The following is a 19,810-nucleotide window of genomic DNA, read 5'->3' as shown; positions in this document are numbered from 1 at the left end:
CAGAAATTAAGGGTGAAGTTTATTCAAGTGAAAGTCACATTCACAAAGTTTAACTATTCTATTTCTCTTCTCTTCTACTTATCACTGGAGCACAAATGCTGTAAGTGACCACTCATTCTCCTCATGTCGTTCATAGGTACATATTTTACACGTGTGTTTCATTATGTTATCACAGTTGGTACAATCTTTTCCAGCTGTTGGTTGTGACAAAAGATTTATGTAGCTTAAAGTAGAAATGAAGACCTGCATGGTGGTAAATCAGGCTAATCCCTTGCTTGATCTTTACTTATATAGTGTTTTGTTACTGTGGAAGCATGCAATAAATCTGCTTAAGTAACCACAATAGTCTTTTATTATACCTGTATGGAAAAAGTAAGTTCCTTGAAGTTTAAATGTGCTTTTTGCTGTGCTGCATGAGTTCAGGAAGGGGAGACCTTACATGTTCTTTACTCTTTATGCAAACAAGCACAATAAGAGTCCTCCATAGCTAATGAGGACGCTCCACAACAGATTCATCTTACATAAAACCTCATTAAAGATAATTGAGTAGACAGTTAGCACCTGACTCTGCAGTTTGACAGTTGTGCCTTATCTTTTCTGTTCCATCAAAAGGCTTCAAATACCAGATCTTCAGCTGATATGACTTATTTTTATAGCACATGGTTTAGCCATGCAGATTAAAATCAGGTAAGTATTTTATTGACAATTCATGCAAAACTTTAAGCATATTTAAGGAGAGAATTTATATTTTAAGCTAGCTAGCAGCATCCTGTTGTTCCTCCATGTTGCATCATTCAGTCATGGGGTTACAATAACCATGAGTTTGCTGAAGAAACTGTAGTTTTATGGAAGAAATGTCGCTAGCTCTGTTTTTCTATGTTGTGCTGCACCTGTGGGAAACCGTCAAGGACAGGTCACCTTCCAGAACAGCAGCCATCGTATAAGCCAAGGCGTGCTATTAGGCCTTTCCTTCTAACTGAATAGGTAACTTTATAACTGTGTCTGCTTTTCTTGAGACTGCAGAACCCACTGCTCAGATCCATATAAAGTGCTCTGAGTTGTTGTTTCCCCTTTGTATTTTCTCCCACAACTTTCTGCTGTGTGGTAGCTACTCAGTGGTGTTTGAGCCTCAGTGTTAGGGACCTGCTAGTGTCATGGGAGTGTCATAGAGGCTGACAGAGAAGTGACCACAGCAAGAAAGTGGCAGTTGCTGTGCAGTGTTTGTTCTGAGGGTTTCAGAATGGTCGCTGGAGAGAGGGAGGAATTCCTGATTGCTGATTTTGATTGGAATAGAGATATAAACTTGGCTAGTAGAAGTCCCCGATATACTCGTGGTCCAGCAAGAGACCCACATGCTTGTGGTTTTCAGATACTGTTCCCCCTCAGAGATATCCTCAGGGCTGGGTTTTCTGGATATGTTCTTCGTCTTTTCCCTTTTCCCTTCTTTGGGATGATAATGAAATGTTAGTAACTTCCAGGAAGAATATTGCAGGAACACCTACCTTCCCATGTGGATTTACTACCTTTTGCCTTGCTAAAAACCCTTTTGTTGACATTGGCCACTAGTGTGTCTGTGATCTTGCTGAGCAGAGGTGCCAGCAATCTTTGCACAGATGCATGGTGTGGCAGGCCTCAGCAGCGCTGTACTGCTGGGACTTTCCTACCTGGATGGAGCAGAGCGTGCCAGTTCTTGACACTGTATATGACTTTGGGTATAAGTTGTGTTACCTGTGGGATGGTGGCCTACATGACAGAGGATCTTTGTGTCAAGTTTTTGAAGACAACACAGGACTGAGATGCAGCATTGTACACTATATAGTATGGTCCTGTATCACATACTTGGGTGGATTCAGACTCCACGTTCAAGCCCTGTGGAGTGCCTGAAGGCATAGTCCTTTATGATTCCGTAAGGTTGGGTTGCAAGGGATCAGCTCTCTGTGTGCCACCTGCCATGCTGTCAAGCTCCTCTGGAGGAGTCCCAAGAGCTAAATGTGTGGGCTAGCAGGTTGCTAAGGACTAAGCACTGGCTCCCCACTACCAGGGAGTCTTCACAACTGATTTATTTATTAGTAAGTGATGCAACTCATGTTGCTGGATGCAAATTGTATCACTGGATGAATGTAGGAAAGGAGAGTGTTTGCATATACACGTTTAATTTTGTGGTTAGTGTTCCAAATTTCGTATCGTCTGCATTTGTATTTACTAGTGACTGAAACTATGGTTTCCTTCAGCTTCAGAGAATGCCAGTTATCTTTTCTGTTAACCTGTTTGTTTTGTTTAGAAAATCCATTTAAGCTCTATTAAGCTCTAGTAGTTGTTTTGATGAGAATTATTCAGCCAACTGTTCACTTTCTGGTTTTCAGTAATGACTTGGTTGTGAATGATGAGCTTAGTTCAAATGATCTTTAAATACTTAAGTTTTTATGCTAGAATATTAAGGTTACTTCAGTGCCTGTGGACAGTTTTGCTAAGGAACATGTTCCTTGTGGTTCCGTTTGACATGTTATTTTGCTATCCTGTTTATTTTTGAGGTACTCTTGCATTTCTTTGTCCATATATAAAATAGTAATTATGTAACTAAACAAACGAAAATGATCATGGTAATAAATACCTGGCAATTAAATGTCTGAAGAAAATACAATTAATCATTTGATTATGAGACTGTTTCTTTAGTCAGCTGTTTTATAAATGTAATTCTACCTAAGCAACAAGACCCAAATGTTTCATAGAAGCATAGTTAGATTTTTAACTGCTGGCCTAATGAGATGTAATAATAATGGATACATTTCAGCTTTCTAAACCTAACTCGGGTAGAGATAAGAAAAACATACATGCATCCATACATTTTTGTACTTCATGAATTTATAGGTATGTACATCATTCAGATTCAAGGAAATACAAAGAAAGACTTTCCTAATGCAAATAGATTGTTATTTGTCTTCTGAGACTTTTCTTAAAACATGTCCTATTAATTTTCCTTATTTCCTCAAGTCTCTTTTACAACTGCATTATGAAAATCTGAGAGTCCTACCATTTGTTTTATAAACATTAAATTTAGCGCTTTTCTTTAGTTAAGCAGGTATGAACTTGTGGAGAATGCAGACAAGGTGGCACACGCCTATTTTTAATAGTCTTGAAGTAAGAAAACATCGTCTTACAATAAGGGTGACTCATCTAGAAATGTAGTTAAGATCAGGCTAATACAAAACATCCTAAAAAAATTTCCATTAGGACTACTGCCCTTAGGGTAAGTATCTTTGAACTCTAGTTCCAACATGTAAACTTTAAATGTTGCTTCTAATTTGGAGCTTGACTCTCTCCTCCTTGTTTTTCTTTTCTTAAGGGCCCTTCTTCTGCAATGACTTTTTCACAGATGTGCACTTGCAGATTGGGTATTTCACCCTCATAGTTGGTTGTATAAATACATGCTGTATGAATGTATACACAATGAAGTTTTGCAAGTACAAAGAAAAATATCAAAATATATATGAACTTTTTAAAGGTGTTGGGAATTACTCAGTATATTTTTTGTTATATGAAGAACCCATATGATATTTATTTTAAAAGTATTGTTTTTTTTAATCAAAGGACTGATCTTGCTAGAGTTAGGCTGCTGTTTCATGGGCACACCGTAGTGTTCATTACCCTGTGGCTGTTCTTCACTGTGATACAAAAAATAAACTAGCAGGTGGGGAGGTACTTTTCAGAACAGTTACCTTGGGATGAAAACAACCCTCTTCCTTGTCTTCTACCACAAAATATTCCTCTTTTTTTTTTTTTTTTTTTTTTTTTTTTTTTTTGTATGTTAATATTGGTAGAGGGAGTGCCAAGTTTGGCAAAATGGGTAAACAAAAATCATTAGATATTTTTGGTTACCTGTGTTGTACGAATAACAGTTTCAACTCCTGCTGTTAAGCATGAATGAACTAGATACTTGGCAATACTTATTTCATTTTTCTTATGTTTACAGTGGTAGAAACAACTCTTATGAGATACTGGAAATGCCAGGGGGAACCATACTGAATTTCCAGAGCAGTCAAGCCATTGCTGTGTAGAAAATGAAAATGGAGTTCTGATAAACTGATTTCTTATTTTGAATTCACTGCAAAGTTTAAAACTATTTGATGATCAGTCTATGCTTCCAAAACAGTAGGAATTGTAATGACAGACCAAGAATGGGATGATATGTAAATATAGTGTATGTATACACATATATGTGCAATTAAAAGAAAAAAAATATGTCTGTAGGCCAAAACCTACCCATTTGCCATTCAGATGTATTTTTATTCTTCTGGTCGTAATTCTGTAGGATGTGATATTTATTGTCTTTATTCAAACAGTGGTATTATAATTGCTTGTTGTTTATGGCGTGCCTTTCAGGGTAAACTAAGTAGTTTGTGAAAGCACACAATGTATTTTCAAACTAAGGTAGTTCTGTTAACCTGTACACTTTTTAATTTTATAATTTTGGGTGAGATCCTAGGATAAAGACTGTAACAGGTGTTACTGAATAACAATGTGACCTAAAACAGTTTTGTGTTGTAATGTTTTCAGGATACAAGTCAGGGCATAGAACAATTGAAAATTAATTTCAGTTTTAACCTAGATTCTTTTTGGTTTAAGATATTTTTGTCTTGAAAGTTAAAATACACATTTAATCTAAAGGTGTATTTTCTCCATTTTAATTTCCAAGAGCTTCAAATATTTACATCTCTCAGCTGAAATTCTCATATTTATTATGAAATTCTGAAGATTTTAGAAAACACTTTTTCAAGGTATATTGTTTATAGTTTTACTGTTAGCAAAAATAGAGATTATGTAGATATTTTTATGACATCCTAAAGTTGAATCTGCTGAAATCTACCTACACTTCTTGGGCTGGAATAATCTTAAATGCCTATCATGCTGTATTATGAAGTCTTCTACTATAGATTTTCTTAGTATCAGTGTATCTGTGGCAGAGAAACCAGAAGGGCTGTATCTCAGCTGCATACTTGGCAAAACCCCTGAAATAATTTTAAAAAAATCATCAAATAATTTAATTATGTATTAGTATATTGAATATATTATTTACATAGTTAATGTTGCTATATAAATACAGATGTATGCGTATGAATTCTTGTTTTTCTGTAATGAACTTAGAAGAAAGTGGGAACTTAACGGGCACTTCTTGCAGGGTAATGACAATTTTACTTAAAAAATGACCACCAAATTGAATTCATTTATAAATTCATACAGGTATATTGTAATGTTGCAAAATAGTTTCATGTGAAAATACATCAATACATGATAATGTACTAGAAGCTAATGTCAGGAAATCTTTCGTTATAACCAGGAAAGCCTCATCTAAGAAAAAAATACTAGAAGTTTCTTACAGAAGAAATTCATGCGTACCAATAATGTGGAGGAGGGGAACAACGCATGTAGGAAGTGCTCAGTGTGGTATAGGGGATAAAGAACAGTAACATTGGCATGTAACTGCCCAAATTCTGCAGACAGAAAATATTAAAGGAAGATTTTGTGAAGTTGGGATTCATGTAACTAAATGTAGTTATTTTTGACATCAAGTATTTTATCTTAAACTAGTAACCAAGAACTCCCATTACAGCTGGTGGTGATCTAGTCTGTGTCGCCTACGGAATGATTAATCTTCTTTGAAAGTGAACAACTGAAATGTGGAAGATAAATTGCTTCCTAGAAGTGCCTCTTTGTTGCATGTACAAGGTGCTCGGTGCGAGCAGTTTAGGTGCACGTGTCTGCAGTAGGGATGCCTGAAGTAGGGAAGGAAAAATACCACTAAAAAACCTTTGCTTTGTTGCCTGATGCAACATTAAGGATTCCACTGTAGATAAAGAGACATTTAATGGAACAAATTCTGAAATTCTGATTTATCTTTAATGAAGAAAAATCTTACCACTTTCCTGATGGGGAAATTTAATGTTTAATTGATCAGAATTTGGCAGTGTAAAGGAGCTTTAACTATTTTTAATTTCATGCCAAAATATGCTCTGAATTCATGTTAAATGTGTTGCGGTGTTGGGAGGATTACTGCTTAATCAGGTGCAGCTGGGAAGAAGTCAAGAGTAAATGGGAGACAGGTGTTGGGAAGAGGAGGTTTCCAGGGAAATAAGTTTAAGATAAGTAAATGAAGAGGAAGCCAAAGCAAGAGAGATTTTCATTAGGTAATATAATAAGAGGGGATAGGGGAAGAATTTAAAAAAATGATACTTGGGTAGACGAGAAGGAAGGTAGATCATGAAAGAGGAGAAGAGAAATAGAACGGTGGTGTGTGGTGGGAGGGCAAGAGGTAATGAAAAAAAATTGGAACAAGGGAGGTTACAGCTTACTAAAAGGCAAAACTTTCACTATGAGGACAATGGAGCATTGAACATATTGCCTTGTAAGGTTATGCAGGCTCCATCCTCAAAGGTTTTCAAGATCCAGGGGGTTAGGGGACTAAGCAACCAGGCCTGGCCTCAGAGGTGATGCTGCTTTGAGCAGGAGTTTGGAGAGCTACTTAGATCCCTTCCAGTCTGAATTATCAAGTGGTCCAATGAAAAACAAAATCTTGTTAGCAGATAATTAATATGGTTCATGACGTGGCCATGACACGGCTTTCCAGACCGACTGTTTGATTCACCCAGACACGGGCTCCTGAAAACCACCAGTGAAATGCTGCATGTAGCCAGCAGACTTGAGGAAGTCAGAGGGAGTTGGGAGCCAGCATCCAGCTGCCTTCCCTGCATTCCTGGTGGCTATGCAGAGTGACAGCTCGCTGGATCAGCTTCTCGGAGGTGGGACACAGGCAGTCTTGAAGAGGGAGGCTATACTCAGCCTTCATTCCCATAATACAGCAAAGGTGTAAACCACCTAAACTAATGTAAAGGTTTTATTGGCCCTTGATAGTGTTGATGTTTAAATTGAAAGTGAGTTTTAAACCTCAGCTAGAGCAGAACTATTGTTTTGTTATAATGATTTTTATAAACAACGTTCTCCCAGATTTCCTTTGTACATTTTTCTTGATCATTTAAAAGCATGCAGTATTTTTCCAATGTGTACATTATCATTACTTTCATTTTTTCATATTTCAGCATTGCATTACTCCTCCAATGTTTTCACATTTCATCACTTTCTTTTCTCCTTTATTAAATTCAACCTGCAACTCTTAGCCACCTTTCTTGGAGTCTTCTCTCCTTTCTCGTGTACATCACAGGAAGTCAGAGGTTTAAGGAGAATGGGAGAGGAGTGAAGTGGGTTTCTATAGTTAGAATCTTTCAGCAGCCTCTTGTGAGGTTACATTTGACACTGTTGAAAACTGACTTACTTTTAAGAAGAACTGGCGAAGTTGTGGTGCATTTTTGGATTCCACAGCTTTCCTCCACACATAGTTTTTTGTAAAAGCTCCAATTTGACCTTGTTAGTTAAATTACCTAGTTCCATAGAATCTGAGTTCTTGAAATCAGATACTCCAGTCTGTTATTATGTACATCTTTATTGTATCAGTAGGGTATCTGCATTCCTTGTGCAGTACTAAATTCATGTGGCTCTTGCACTCTGATTTCAATCTACAGGTTGCTTTCTGCTGATAAGAAATTAATTCAATATGGTTTTCCCATTGACCCCTTCTTTTAGACTGTAAAGTTATTCTGTAGTAAGTAGAAGCCAACTTTGATGCAAGTTCAGGATATTTTTGCCCATTGAATCTATGGGAAGATAATTTCTCCCACAGCTGTTGTATTCTGTGATTTCCAGTCCTCTGAGAACTGGCCATGCATTTTTTTTTTTTTTATTCTCACTTTCATCTGGTTGTGTTTTTTTTTATGCAGTTTTTTATTGTTCTCTCTTCTATCTACACCCCACCCCATTCTTGCTAACTTAATATAAAGAGAGTTGCTACTGTGATTTTTGTAGTCCTGTAATGGATATTGGCCATACTAAGTGTCCTTGATTCATAAAATAATTCTGGGGGATGCTCACTGGTTAATTCACTGTTTCCACTCACAATAATTGTTTTAAATACAGAAGTCACTTTCCAATAATACTAACTCTATGTCAGCTTTAAAATTATTTTTTGAAACAAGTCTTTGAGCTTACAGTAGAAAGTGAGACGTTTACTTAAATAATTTTAAATGCATCTGATTGAATTTATGTGGTGTGTAATTATGTGTAAAAGCAAACAGACCAAAAAAAAACCCTACATGTAGCAAATATGTATCTTTTATAGAGACTTGTTTAAAGAGCAGTCAAAAGACATCAGTGTATGAATTGAACAATATATTTAGCAGCTAAGTAATTATATTTTTTTTTTTTTGCATTTTTTTCTTGATAACAGACAACCTATCACAACAAATTTGTATTATTACTGATGTGAAGGAAGCTGTTGTACAAGTAGGTTTTCTCCTTCATGAATCTCTGAAAAGCCAAGTAAAAGTAAGTAAAACTCTGTGGTTGTGAACTGTGTGATTAATTTAAAGTTTCTTGTTGTCACAACTCATAAGAAATGGTATAAACTCTGAATACAGAAACTGAGACCTTCTGTGTCACTCGAGTATTTATTAAAAAGGATTAACACCAGGTGTGGAAGTTTTCAAGAAAGAAGCATCTTCTGCTTAATTATGCTATAGAGAGGGATCATACAGATGCTCTTTAAAATGTTTATATTAGATTAGAGGAGAAATTGGATCCAGAAAAGAGAGAGGTAATTTTCTTTAGCTTTTAGTAAGCCTGAATTGTTACAAATATGTTACAGAGGAAATGCTTTTGTTACTTTGAAGTCTGAATTAAAGTCTAAATGAATTAAAGAGTAGGTTGTATTCTTGCACAATTGTGAATGCGAAGTTAATCAGACTTTTTGCGGAGAGAGATGGAAGTAAGCTTCACTCGTGCTGATTGTTTCTTGAAGCATTGCTGTAGAATATTGATGGAATTTTCCACTGGCATTTAACTATCTTTTCCTTTTTCATTATTTCCAATAATGGGACTATCAAGTATTTTCATTTTCCCGAAGATGATTAACATTTAGTAATAAGACAAATCTTGAGTGATATTGGGGTAATTCTTAATTATGTCTTATGTAATGAGATCGCATCTCTCCAAGAGAAATAGAGCAGAAGTAACTTTTCAAAAATACAGGCTTCCCAATTTGTGTAGTTTTATAATAGGTTTTGTTCATGTCTATTGATCTGTTTTTTGTGATCAGTTCATATGGGATGGGATAGCAAACTTGCTGTTTTACCTCTGGAGATGTGACTTGATATTGTACTTTCAGTTCTTATTTGGAAATAATTATATTTAGTAGGGAAAATTTTGTTTTTTATCTATTTCATGTCTGCGTTTTAAAGTACAAAACCTTGGCAGAGTTGAATAAGATTTTATTCTTGTCTGAATGGGTGTATGATGGAGCAGAAGTCTTCTTCCACTTCACTGATACTAGATCCGCTACTAGTTTTACTTTTTTTCTTGCTTCAAGCTATTCTGGTACTGCTAGGAAGATATTTTTCCCATTTTAGGAAAAAAAGAAACTTCTTTAAACATTGATTTACACACTTCTATGTATCTCTTACATTTACATATAACCACATTAATAATACCATGGGAAAGACTTCCAATCCAGTAAGAAAACAAAGAATTTATGTTTGAACAACCAGCTTCATGAAAGCCGAACTTAAAAGTCAGACTGGTGCCAAAACTAATTAATATCTGCAGCATCTTTAGAGCTTTTCATTGTAGAAGCAATTAGCTGTTGGGTTGGTCAGGCATCTGAACCTATGATGCATTTGAATAAACTACATATAAAATGACCGCAAACAAGGTAATGAGGGAGTAAAGTGAAAGGATTCATCCTGATATGGGACTGAATTTTTTTGATCACTCTATTAAATCAGTTTATCTGATGAATTCTAGCACCATTCTTCTCTTCTCTTGATCCGTGTTTTATTTCCTCATAGTCAAGTTTTGTTAAATTTCTCCTCAACACTTCTAAAACATTCCTGCAAAGTGACATTTGCGAAAGAACTCCATCAAGATCCCTGTATTGTATTGTTCCCTGAAACATCCTTAGTCATGTGAGATAATTTTCAAGGTTAGCATTATATGATACTTCCCAAATTTGGAAGACCTTAAAAAGAAGGTGTTTCTCAAATGAAGTGTAGTAACCTTGTGAGAGATTTGACTTTACAACATGTGAATTACTTTACCATATTAAACTTACTGCGCTGAAATCTGGGTTATTCAATAGGGCTCATTAGATGGTAATCAGTCTAAATAAGAAACTGATTTGAGAAGCATATGATAGGGTATGTATAATCTTAAATTTGAACTCTCTAAGTATGGTCAATAGTTTAGCATTTCTGATAGTTTTGATACTAGCGCATATTAGCCACCATATTTACTTTTAATATGTTTGTCAGCTTCTAAATAGATAACTTTAAGGATCTTTAAAGAAGAATCCAAAAGACATTTTGTTAGGGAGGTTTCTGAGAGAGACTGCAATAACATTATAATGAATCTATAACACCAATTACATGAAAAAAAAAGACATGAACTAATAAGTGAAGGAAGTTATTGCTTGCAAAATACTTTCTGAATAGGTATTTTAAAAGTGTTACTGTAAATCGTGTATCTAATAAATGAATATTTTTGCTGAAAATCTCTTACTATGAAAGGCATCAGTTGTCTTTCCTTAAGTTTCTTATTTACCTCTTTCTTTGGAAGCAATCAGACTTAAATGGGGGCTGAAGTTGTTTTCTTCCATAACTGGGAATTAGCTACTCCTGCTTATTCAATGACAAGTTCCTCCTGTGTATGAAACGTGATTAGACAAAGTTGTATGTTATTTTTGTGACTGGATAAGTGTCCACAAGCAGTATATCAACATATTTGGTCCTATTCAGTTAGGAATGGATTAAAGTTTCACTAATTAGTCTTTCAGTGAGAAAGAGCTAATTTTTTAATCATTGAATTGTCCATGTTGTAGACTGGTATTGATTGTGCCTTTGAATTCTGATACACTTTAACTTTTACAAATTGTTAATGTCCTGGTATTATTGATAGATTTTATGAAAAATGGATGTTGAATAAAATTGGAACTTTACCACAGGTTGTCTGACAAATAGAGAAGCATTAAGGAAAACATTTACATTATTCCTACCTTCATGTTAAAAACAAAATCAAACAAAAAGAAACCCTTACCACCTCTGTTTCTTTATGCTACCTGAATATCGATTCATAAACCAACCAGAAGTAATTAGGCAAATCCCAGTACTTTTGTTCTATTTAACCCCTGAACATGACACGTTTTACTGAGGTGGAATTTTAGGTAATTTCTGTTATCTCAAGCAGTGTTGTAATAACATGGTAACTTTCATAAATACTCAATTTAAATAAATACTTTTGCTTAGGATAATAACTAGCCAAATAGAAGAAAAATTAATTTTAGTTACTTGACAATGTATTGAAATTTTCAGTTTGGTAGCAAGAACTGTTATTCACTTATCATCTTTCTTATGGGTAATCTGCTGTTGAATTGCTGTTTCCTGAATCGTGTTTCCTAGATACATGTTGAAAGCCCCTGAGACCAGTTGTGAACGATTTTGTCATCGGTCAGATCATAGATTGGTTTGGATTGGAAGGGCCCTTAAATATCACCGTTACACCCCCCCCGCCATGGGCAAGGATACCTCCCACCAGACCAGGTTGCTCAGAGCCCCCTTCAGCCTGGCCTTGAATACTGCCAGGGATGGGGCAGCCACAGCTTCTCTGGGCAGCCTGTTCCAGTGCCTCACCTCCCTCATTGTAAAGAATTTCTTCCAATTTTCTTCTAATCTAAATCTACCCTCTTTCAGTTTAAAGCCATTATTCCTTGTCCTATCATTACACTCCTTGACCAAGAGTCCCTCTCTTAAGATCATTGCTTAAGGGTACTTACATCCTTATTTGAAAGAGATAAAAATTAAAATAGGATTATCATTGATGATAGTATGTCTTCTGTTGCTTGAAAACATTAGACAAGAAACCTGGGATAAAACTAAGAGACAGCAGTGATCTGTGTATCTTTCAAAATACTGCATAAAAAACACTGATTCTACACGTCATTAGAAAAAGAAATAGCGTGTCAAGACTGGGAGATTGCCTGAGAAATAAAAATAGTAACACATACATTATGACCATTTGCTTTTTTAGAACTTTGGAATACGCACTGTGTAGAAAGGTTTTTGGATGATCTGCCCCAGTTGCTCTGGAATCTGCCTTTTAACAAATAAATTGACAAGTAACTCCACTAAGAGCCTTTTCAGAGACATGCTTCCATAACGAAAAAGTAAAAATAAAATCTATTTCTGCTGAGTTCACTGTAAGAATTCCTGTTTAAGAATTACTTTTCATTTGTTTGCTGAATAATGTGTTCAAGTCAGCATTTTTTTTTTATTTTATTTTTTTTGCAGTATTCTAGTAGAATGAAGTCAAAACTGATGATATAAGGAAACATTGAGTGTGCATGGAAGCTAAATTGGCTGGTTTGGAATTTGCTAGTCAACTTTAGAAACAAAAATTACATATGTGCAGATATAGTTTTCTCATGTTCATGTTTGCATGATGTTGTTAGGGGAGCATGCGTGCTGTGTGAGCCTGTGCTTATTTGGAAGCCTAATTTCACTGAAGTCATGAAAGGAGAGGGGCATAATTTGGCATCTCATGTAGAAAATACCTCTTACCTTTTGGAAGATAAGAGGTATTTTACATTTGCAAAGATTTGAGAAGTGAGCTCTTAGGTTGAACAACGCAGCAACAGAGGTGTGTATGTGTATACCACTCATATGTTTGTCTTGGTACCATATTGCTTGTGTTCCACCCCTTACAGAATATAGTCCTACCTGTGCTTTTTCAAGAGACGAATCTGATTTGATTTTTACTGAATATGTCTGTAAAACAAAATCTCAATATGCTGCTCTATCAAATTACTCAAATTAAATTAAAATTGATATGCTTAATTCATCTTTATATGTTCTGGAATGCTTAAGCATCATGTGTTCTGGTATCTCAAAGAAAAGAAAAAGAAGGACTTTGGGTCACGTTCCATTTACCTTCTGAAAAGTCTTGCGTGCTTTCATGTTTGTTGCACTATGTTGAAATAGGTCATGAAGGCATTGGGGATTTCTGATTTTACTTCAGCAGAAGTTCAAGCTGGAACAGCCTTGGAGTATTGCATTTATTAAAGTAGTTTTGGTAATTCTTGCCTTCTGCATTTTTTTTTTTTAAACTATTTGAATATCAACTATTTTGGGCTGCATTATCAAATTTTCACCCCCAAAGTTTCTGAAATCCTTAATACATAAATCTCAGCTTTGGGTTTTCAAACCATCTTTCTTTGCAAAGAAGTTAGCTCCCAACTATTTCAAAAATAAACACATACAACTTTAGATAACAATAGCCTTTTTAAAAATGTGGTATTTGGTACTTCTGTTGGATTGTGGATTCAGTGACATTTTGAGGGAGCACAGCAGTGTATCAATTCTGTTGTTTGCAGCTAGCATACACTCTGTTCTGGGCAGAAATAAAGCACATGAGTAGTGGAATGGTGAGATTTGCTGGTGCAATAGAAGCCACATGAAGGTTTTTGGCCTTTTTAAAAAAAAACCAACAAAAAAACACCTTTTTTTTTTTTTTTTTTTTTTTTTCTGGCTTCAAAATGTTATCTTCTCTTAGGGAAAAAAATTCCCTTCTGAAATTTGGATTGCTATTTTCCTGAAGGCAAGCCTGAAGCTGGTGATGTAGTGGAATCTACTTTTTATTTTAATTAGAATAAGATCATTTCTTAGCTGGTGTTATAGCTAAAGGTTACAAAATAAATATGCTGGTAATTAAGAAGGTATTCTAAAGTATTCATCATGGAAATGCTTTTCGGGAGAAATTCTAAATGATTCTTGTCATAACAGAATCCTAGATTACCTGTGCATCTGGTCCTTCGTACCTGGCCCTTCAATTATTTATTTTAGTTGTATGAAGACACTATATATTTGTTGAACTTGATTGAAATTGTGTGTATTTGTTAAACTTTATAAAGACTTACTTAGAATCAGAGATCCAAAGTCAATAGGTTGTCTTGATCCTATTAATAATCTTTCATCTCTGGGAAGAGTTGAACATCCTACCCCAGGCTGTAACTCTAGTGTCTGGTACTTTCAAGGCTGATTTTGGAATGGCTCCCTCTAGCAGTACGCTTCAGCAAATACTTGCAGAAAACTGTAGGGTGCTGGGCTCCATGCTTCCCTGTTGAGTGACCAGAAGTCTGAGCAGATTTTAGTTCTTGTATTGGAAATATTAACTACCAGTTTTATGCCATTGGAATTAACAATCTCTGTGATAATTGTGGAAGCTTTAGCAGATAATGAGGTTGAATTCGTGAAGAAGTAATATATATATTTATGTATTTCTAATCAGGTTGAAGCTATATCGATATCTCTAAGCAAAAATGCTAGCCATCTACAAAACATCTTTTCAGGAGAGTGCTACAATTTTCTTTGCATCAATGTAAGTAGGAAGGATGCATGCTTTTAATTTTGCACTTATTAGTAATTTATTAGTAAACTTATTAGTATAGTAGATAATTACATATTTGAATAACAAATGGTTTGTATCCATTCCATTGTTTGGTGTTTCTGATATGCACCAAAGTTGACTATTAACGTATTGGTCCGTTCTTTCATTCCTGGTTTTGCAATTCCTTCAGTATGTTGTTAAACCAGGGATGAATTCTTGAATATGAGGGATTCAATATGAAGAGGTACACCACGTGTAGTTACCTAACTGTGCATTGCTATTCATTAGTGCTTCCCATTTTGGACATACGCATCCTTTGTAATCTGTATTTGGCTTCTTGTATGGGAACAGAAAAGTTTTCATTGAACTTTGTCTGAGATCAAACAAGACCCTTAAGGTTGTTATATATTTCTTAAGGGTAATATTCTTAATCTCAATTTTGTTTCAGACAACCATAATTTACCTGGCAAAAGCATTACAAATATAAAACCAACCAAACACCCCTCCACTCCTACCCCCAAGAGTTATGTATCTTTTTTGGTAAATGATAGATCTTTGAATACCATTTCTATGAAATAATTGTCTGATATTTTCAGTAATTCTAAATATTTTTTTCATTTAGGATAAAGAGTATGCTACTGAAGAAATCCAGCAAGTAGTGGATATGTTAGAGAAATCAAATATTCCTCTCTTATATCCAGTTGTTCTTATTTTGGTAGGTAACTCTTAAAATTTCCTGTAGAAAATATCTGTAAATAACTGCTAATAATAAAGTGTTATACTAGAGACACTGATATCTCAGTGTGTAGTCATGTAGTCTAGTGATCTGGAGGCAAAACTGAGAGTTTACTTCTCAAGTTAGGCTTAATCTGAGGTTAAAGTTATGAAATGTTATTATTGTTTTTAACAAATGAGATATCATGAAGGTAAGTAGTATTTTATAAAACCTGATATCCTCACTAACTGTATGCTGTTGTCTTATGGACTGAGAAACTCTGATTCCATGGAAAGATTTATAACTTTATTTCTAGACTCTTTTTTTTTTTTTTTTTTCTGATGCAAACTTCTGAGCAAGTTCAAGGTGGAGCTTTAATTTTACTGAATTTTGAAACCAAGGTAAATTCTTTCTGCCTTTAATCACAGTAGTGATACACCTCCCAATCTTTTGCCCATTTACAGGTCTAGTGGATATGCAGAATGTACTTTTCTGGACTGAGAATGTTTTCATTAACCCTTTATCAAGAATTTTAGAAAACATTTCTCTCTGTTAAGTTTTGGGGATGTGTAATTAACTTAGAATTGTTAATCAATTAAAACAATAGAATGGTTTGGGTTGGAAGGGACCGTAAAGATTATCTTGGCCAACCTGATCTAGAGGGTGGCATCTCTGCCTATGGCAGGGGGCTTGGAACTAGATGATCTTTAAGGGCCTTCCAACCCAAGCCATTCTATGATCTAATTCCAACCTCACCTTCCACCAGACTAAGTTGCCCAAAGCCCCATCCAGCCTGGCCTGGAACACTTCCTGGGATGGGGCATCCACAGCTTCTCCAGGCAGCCTGTTCCAGTGCCTCACCACCCTCATTGTAAAGATTTTCTACCAAATATCTAATCTAAATTTACCCTTTTTAAATTTCAGATCATTGACCCTTGTCGTTTCACACACCCTGGTAAAGGGGCTCTCCCCAGGTTTCCTGTAGGCCCCCTCTAGGTACTGGAAGGCTGCTATAAGGTCACCTCGGAGCCTTATCTTCTCCAGGCTGAACAACCCCAGCCCTCTCAGCCTGTCTTCATAAGAGAGGTGTTCCAGCCCCTTGATCATCTTTGTGTCTCTCCTCTGCATCTGCTCTAATAGGTCCATTCATAAGACACTCACAACTGAGTTACACTACAGTGTTAAAATCATTGCCAGCCTCCTAGCTGACACCAGCTCCTACCCTGTATTTGAATGAAGGTCTTGGTCTTTTTTTTTTTTTTTTTTTTCTTCCCGTAATATATGGAATGTGAGAGCTTTGTTCAAATGATTGTTGCTGTAAATATTCTGGATTTCATATTCCCAGAGAAGTATGTATAGATGCAAACAGTAGTAACACATACTCACTGTGAAACTCAGGTTTTGTCCCTAAGATAGTAGATGTCAAAGTCATCGTAGCACCATTTTTAATGAAATTGTGCTTGCTTGAGCAGCCTACTGCATGTGCATTTAGGTGAACACCTTTGAAGATAGCTTTAAGAAAAAATGATACATTTCATTCCTTTATGGTAGTTCAGATGATATAATTCATCCATCAGTTGTTCCTAGCAAGTACCTAAAACTAGGCAGTGGGAGGAAAGCCTTATAATTAGGTAGAAAAAGTGTTCTGTTGAATATAATTTAGGCAACTAATATTCTACACTGAGAAGGTAGTAAATTTAAAATAAATCTTTAAAGAATGCACTTCCATTTTGAAAACCTTTAATGTGCTTAAGAAAAACATCTGTATTTCTCTATTATCCTGATAGTAAAAATCTGTGAAAGTTAGGTTAGAGCTTAGGAAAGAATGTTGTTTGTTTTCTGATTTAATGAAATATTTTTAATACACAGTCAACATTGTGTTCTGCTTTGTTCTGGCATATTGGTCTCACTGTTCATTGAAAAGAAATAATTCTCATGTCACTAAATACATAAGTGATGGGATTCAATGTGAATAGAAACTGATAAAAACCTTCATTAGCCTGTGTTCTTGTATGTGCTTAACAGTGGTATGAGCTATTAAAAACTGGCAGTCTAAAATAATGTGCTTTGAAAAAGTAGATTTTTTTTTTTTTTTTGCATATCTGTTCCTTTGCAGGTGCACTTGAATATTTCAGAAAATATTTCTTTCAGCATTGGGTTGGAAGAACTAACTAAGATCAAGAAATTCGCAAGGGAAGTGAAAAAGAAAAATATTTTGGTTTATGGTCTCCTTATCCAATGTAAGGTATGTAATTCTTTCTACCTGCAAAGTATCCACTTTTGTGATTTATATGATTAGTGATAGAATCTTCATCTAAAACAAAATCAAAGGGGAATAAATATGACATGAAAAGCATTTATTGGAAAGTTTCTTGCCTGTTCTTGTTCAAAATTCAGAAGAGCCTGTAGTTATAGGCAAAAATGTAAGCATTTTGATTAGAGGAACAAATGGCAAACAGTTTTTAAAAGCACGTGAAAATGTCACAGTCTTTTATTCTTTTTCCTTTTCTGCTTTCTACAGAATTTAAAAAGTAAAAATTAGTGAAAGTATTTTTGATTAGTGCTTTTTCAGAGTGTTACGCTTCACATTGAAACAGTGCTTGATATTCAGGTGACTGAAAGGACATGGCATATAGGTAGGTGGTGATACAAACACTCCAAAGAGCCAATTTTTGCCTTACCTTGAGGAAAAAGAGCTATCACTCCAGCATCCTCTGTACTCACAGAAGCTATCTAAAGTAAATCATTTTGTCTGGGAAATGTGTTCTGCCAACCGGAAAAGTGGACTGCCTTGCATCTACAGTTTTTGCTGCTTGTGTAGACAGCTTTATAACTCAGTCAGCAGTGAACAAGGAAATAAGTTAGATATTCAATGGAAAATTTAATAAAGAAACATAAATGTATTCTTAACTGATTTTTTTTTTTTGAGTGGTGTTGGAGTTTATATATTTTAAAACTGCCCATCCATAGGTTATTTTTCTAGTATACCAAATACTTGATTTTCTCCAAAATTCTATTGGCTTTATTACGAGGTATGAGTATCAATACCTATTAATTAATGTCTTTACAGACTTCTAATACCAGCATAACTATTTCATATGGGAATAATATTATTACATGACGTTAGTTACTTTCTTGTTTGTACAACATACAACGGCATACGTATGTTTTTAGTCTTCTTTCTGGTACTATCAGAACCCGTTTTTTCCAGGGTGAATTCTGTTTTCCTGTGGTAAAGGTCATTTGAATAACTGTTGAAATATAGCTTTAAGACTTCATACAAGCACATTATCATGGTAATAATGTAACATTACGAATAGGGCTTTTAGTGTAAGTACATTTTTTTCTCAAAAAATTATATATATGCATATTGTATATATGGCTCAACATTACCAATAGGACTTCTAGTGTAAGTACATTTTTTTTTTATCAAAATATTCATTGTATATATGGTTTTATGTGCAGATGGATCAAATGTTACATATGCTGATAACAGCAGTTAATAAAGCTGATTGGAAGGAAAAGCTTTTATAATCTTCAATGGACTTCTGTGAAATCTGTCTATATATATGTCTGTGAAAACACTTGACATGAATCTAGAAATGACAACCACTTATTGCTAATGTGGAGGAGAATGAGAAGGCTTCTGTTTTTTTTTTTTGGCGGTGTTTTTCTGTGATTTTTTTTTTTCACTTCAGAGGATGGTTCGAGTCACCAACGTATTTTACTTCAAGTACAACCTATTAGCTAATAACATGAATCCTCTCTTTGTCTACTGAAGTGAAAGTACAGGCATGTCAACTTTTTAATCAAGAGTCTGATACTCCAGCAAACTCTTGTAATTGCAAACATATGTGCTTTTACATATGGTTTTGGTTCACAGCTTGCAGTTCTCTAGATTGGCTGCTGTCACCCTTACAGAAGCATGCATGCTTTAGAAAGGATTGGTGAATTTAATACTGGCACGTTGCGGGGTCCAGAGGAAGTGGAAACACAAAAAGTACCTGCTGCTGTAATGCAGGATGCTCAGGATGTCTTGTTGCAACGGCTTCTGTCAGTATCCTTCGTGATGACAAATTACTTCATGGAGGTTCCCTCTAGCTGACAGTTTATATCATCACTATCAAGCATACGTGGTTGATATACACATTTCTACTAATCCTTGAATAGGGATAAAACGTAATAGACAAAAAAATTATTGAGACGTGACTGAAAATATTGAGGTGAAATCATTTTACATATACAAAAGTCAGAGTGGGGTAAAAAGTATTCAGAAAATTCCAGTCTGAACTCGTGGAGTTAGATTTTGAGATTTTTTTCAGATGAGTTGAAGGAAATAGCTGATAAACAAGGTGACTTGGAAATCAGAAAAAAAAAAAAAATCCAGTGTTAATGGAAGATATAACTGGCACTTGATGGTGTTGGGCAAAAAAATTGGGCAACACTATAATATTAGTGGAGTTCCAACTATGTTGATTTAGTGCCATACAATGATTTGTATATCAGAATAGTTTTTTCTTTTTTAAGTAGTAGTTAGTCTAATAGGGTGTAATACAGAAC

General features: G+C 35.2%; 1 protein-coding gene across 4 annotated transcripts in view; it reads left to right on the top strand.

Annotated features, from left to right (window-relative positions):
* The window catches only part of CRPPA (CDP-L-ribitol pyrophosphorylase A), a 128,137-nt gene that overhangs the window by 55,607 nt on the left and 52,720 nt on the right, over positions 1-19,810 (top strand). For 3 of the 4 annotated variants that reach the window (XM_035317339.1, XM_035317342.1, XM_035317341.1), the window contains exons 6-9: positions 8,333-8,430; positions 14,437-14,526; positions 15,158-15,250; positions 17,367-17,495. In XM_035317339.1, the coding sequence (XP_035173230.1) occupies positions 8,333-8,430; positions 14,437-14,526; positions 15,158-15,250; positions 17,367-17,495 (410 nt within the window). Of the gene's footprint in view, positions 1-8,332; positions 8,431-14,436; positions 14,527-15,157; positions 15,251-17,366; positions 17,496-18,948; positions 19,790-19,810 lie in introns of those variants that run through there. The other variant, XM_035317340.1, reaches the window with a different exon arrangement.

The sequence above is a fragment of the Oxyura jamaicensis genome, chromosome 2 (genome assembly GCF_011077185.1).
Source record: "Oxyura jamaicensis isolate SHBP4307 breed ruddy duck chromosome 2, BPBGC_Ojam_1.0, whole genome shotgun sequence".
In the NCBI taxonomy this organism is placed as follows: Eukaryota; Metazoa; Chordata; class Aves; order Anseriformes; family Anatidae; genus Oxyura; species Oxyura jamaicensis.
Note: the sequence above shows the minus strand (reverse complement) of the source record. Positions and strands in the feature narration are given on the sequence as shown.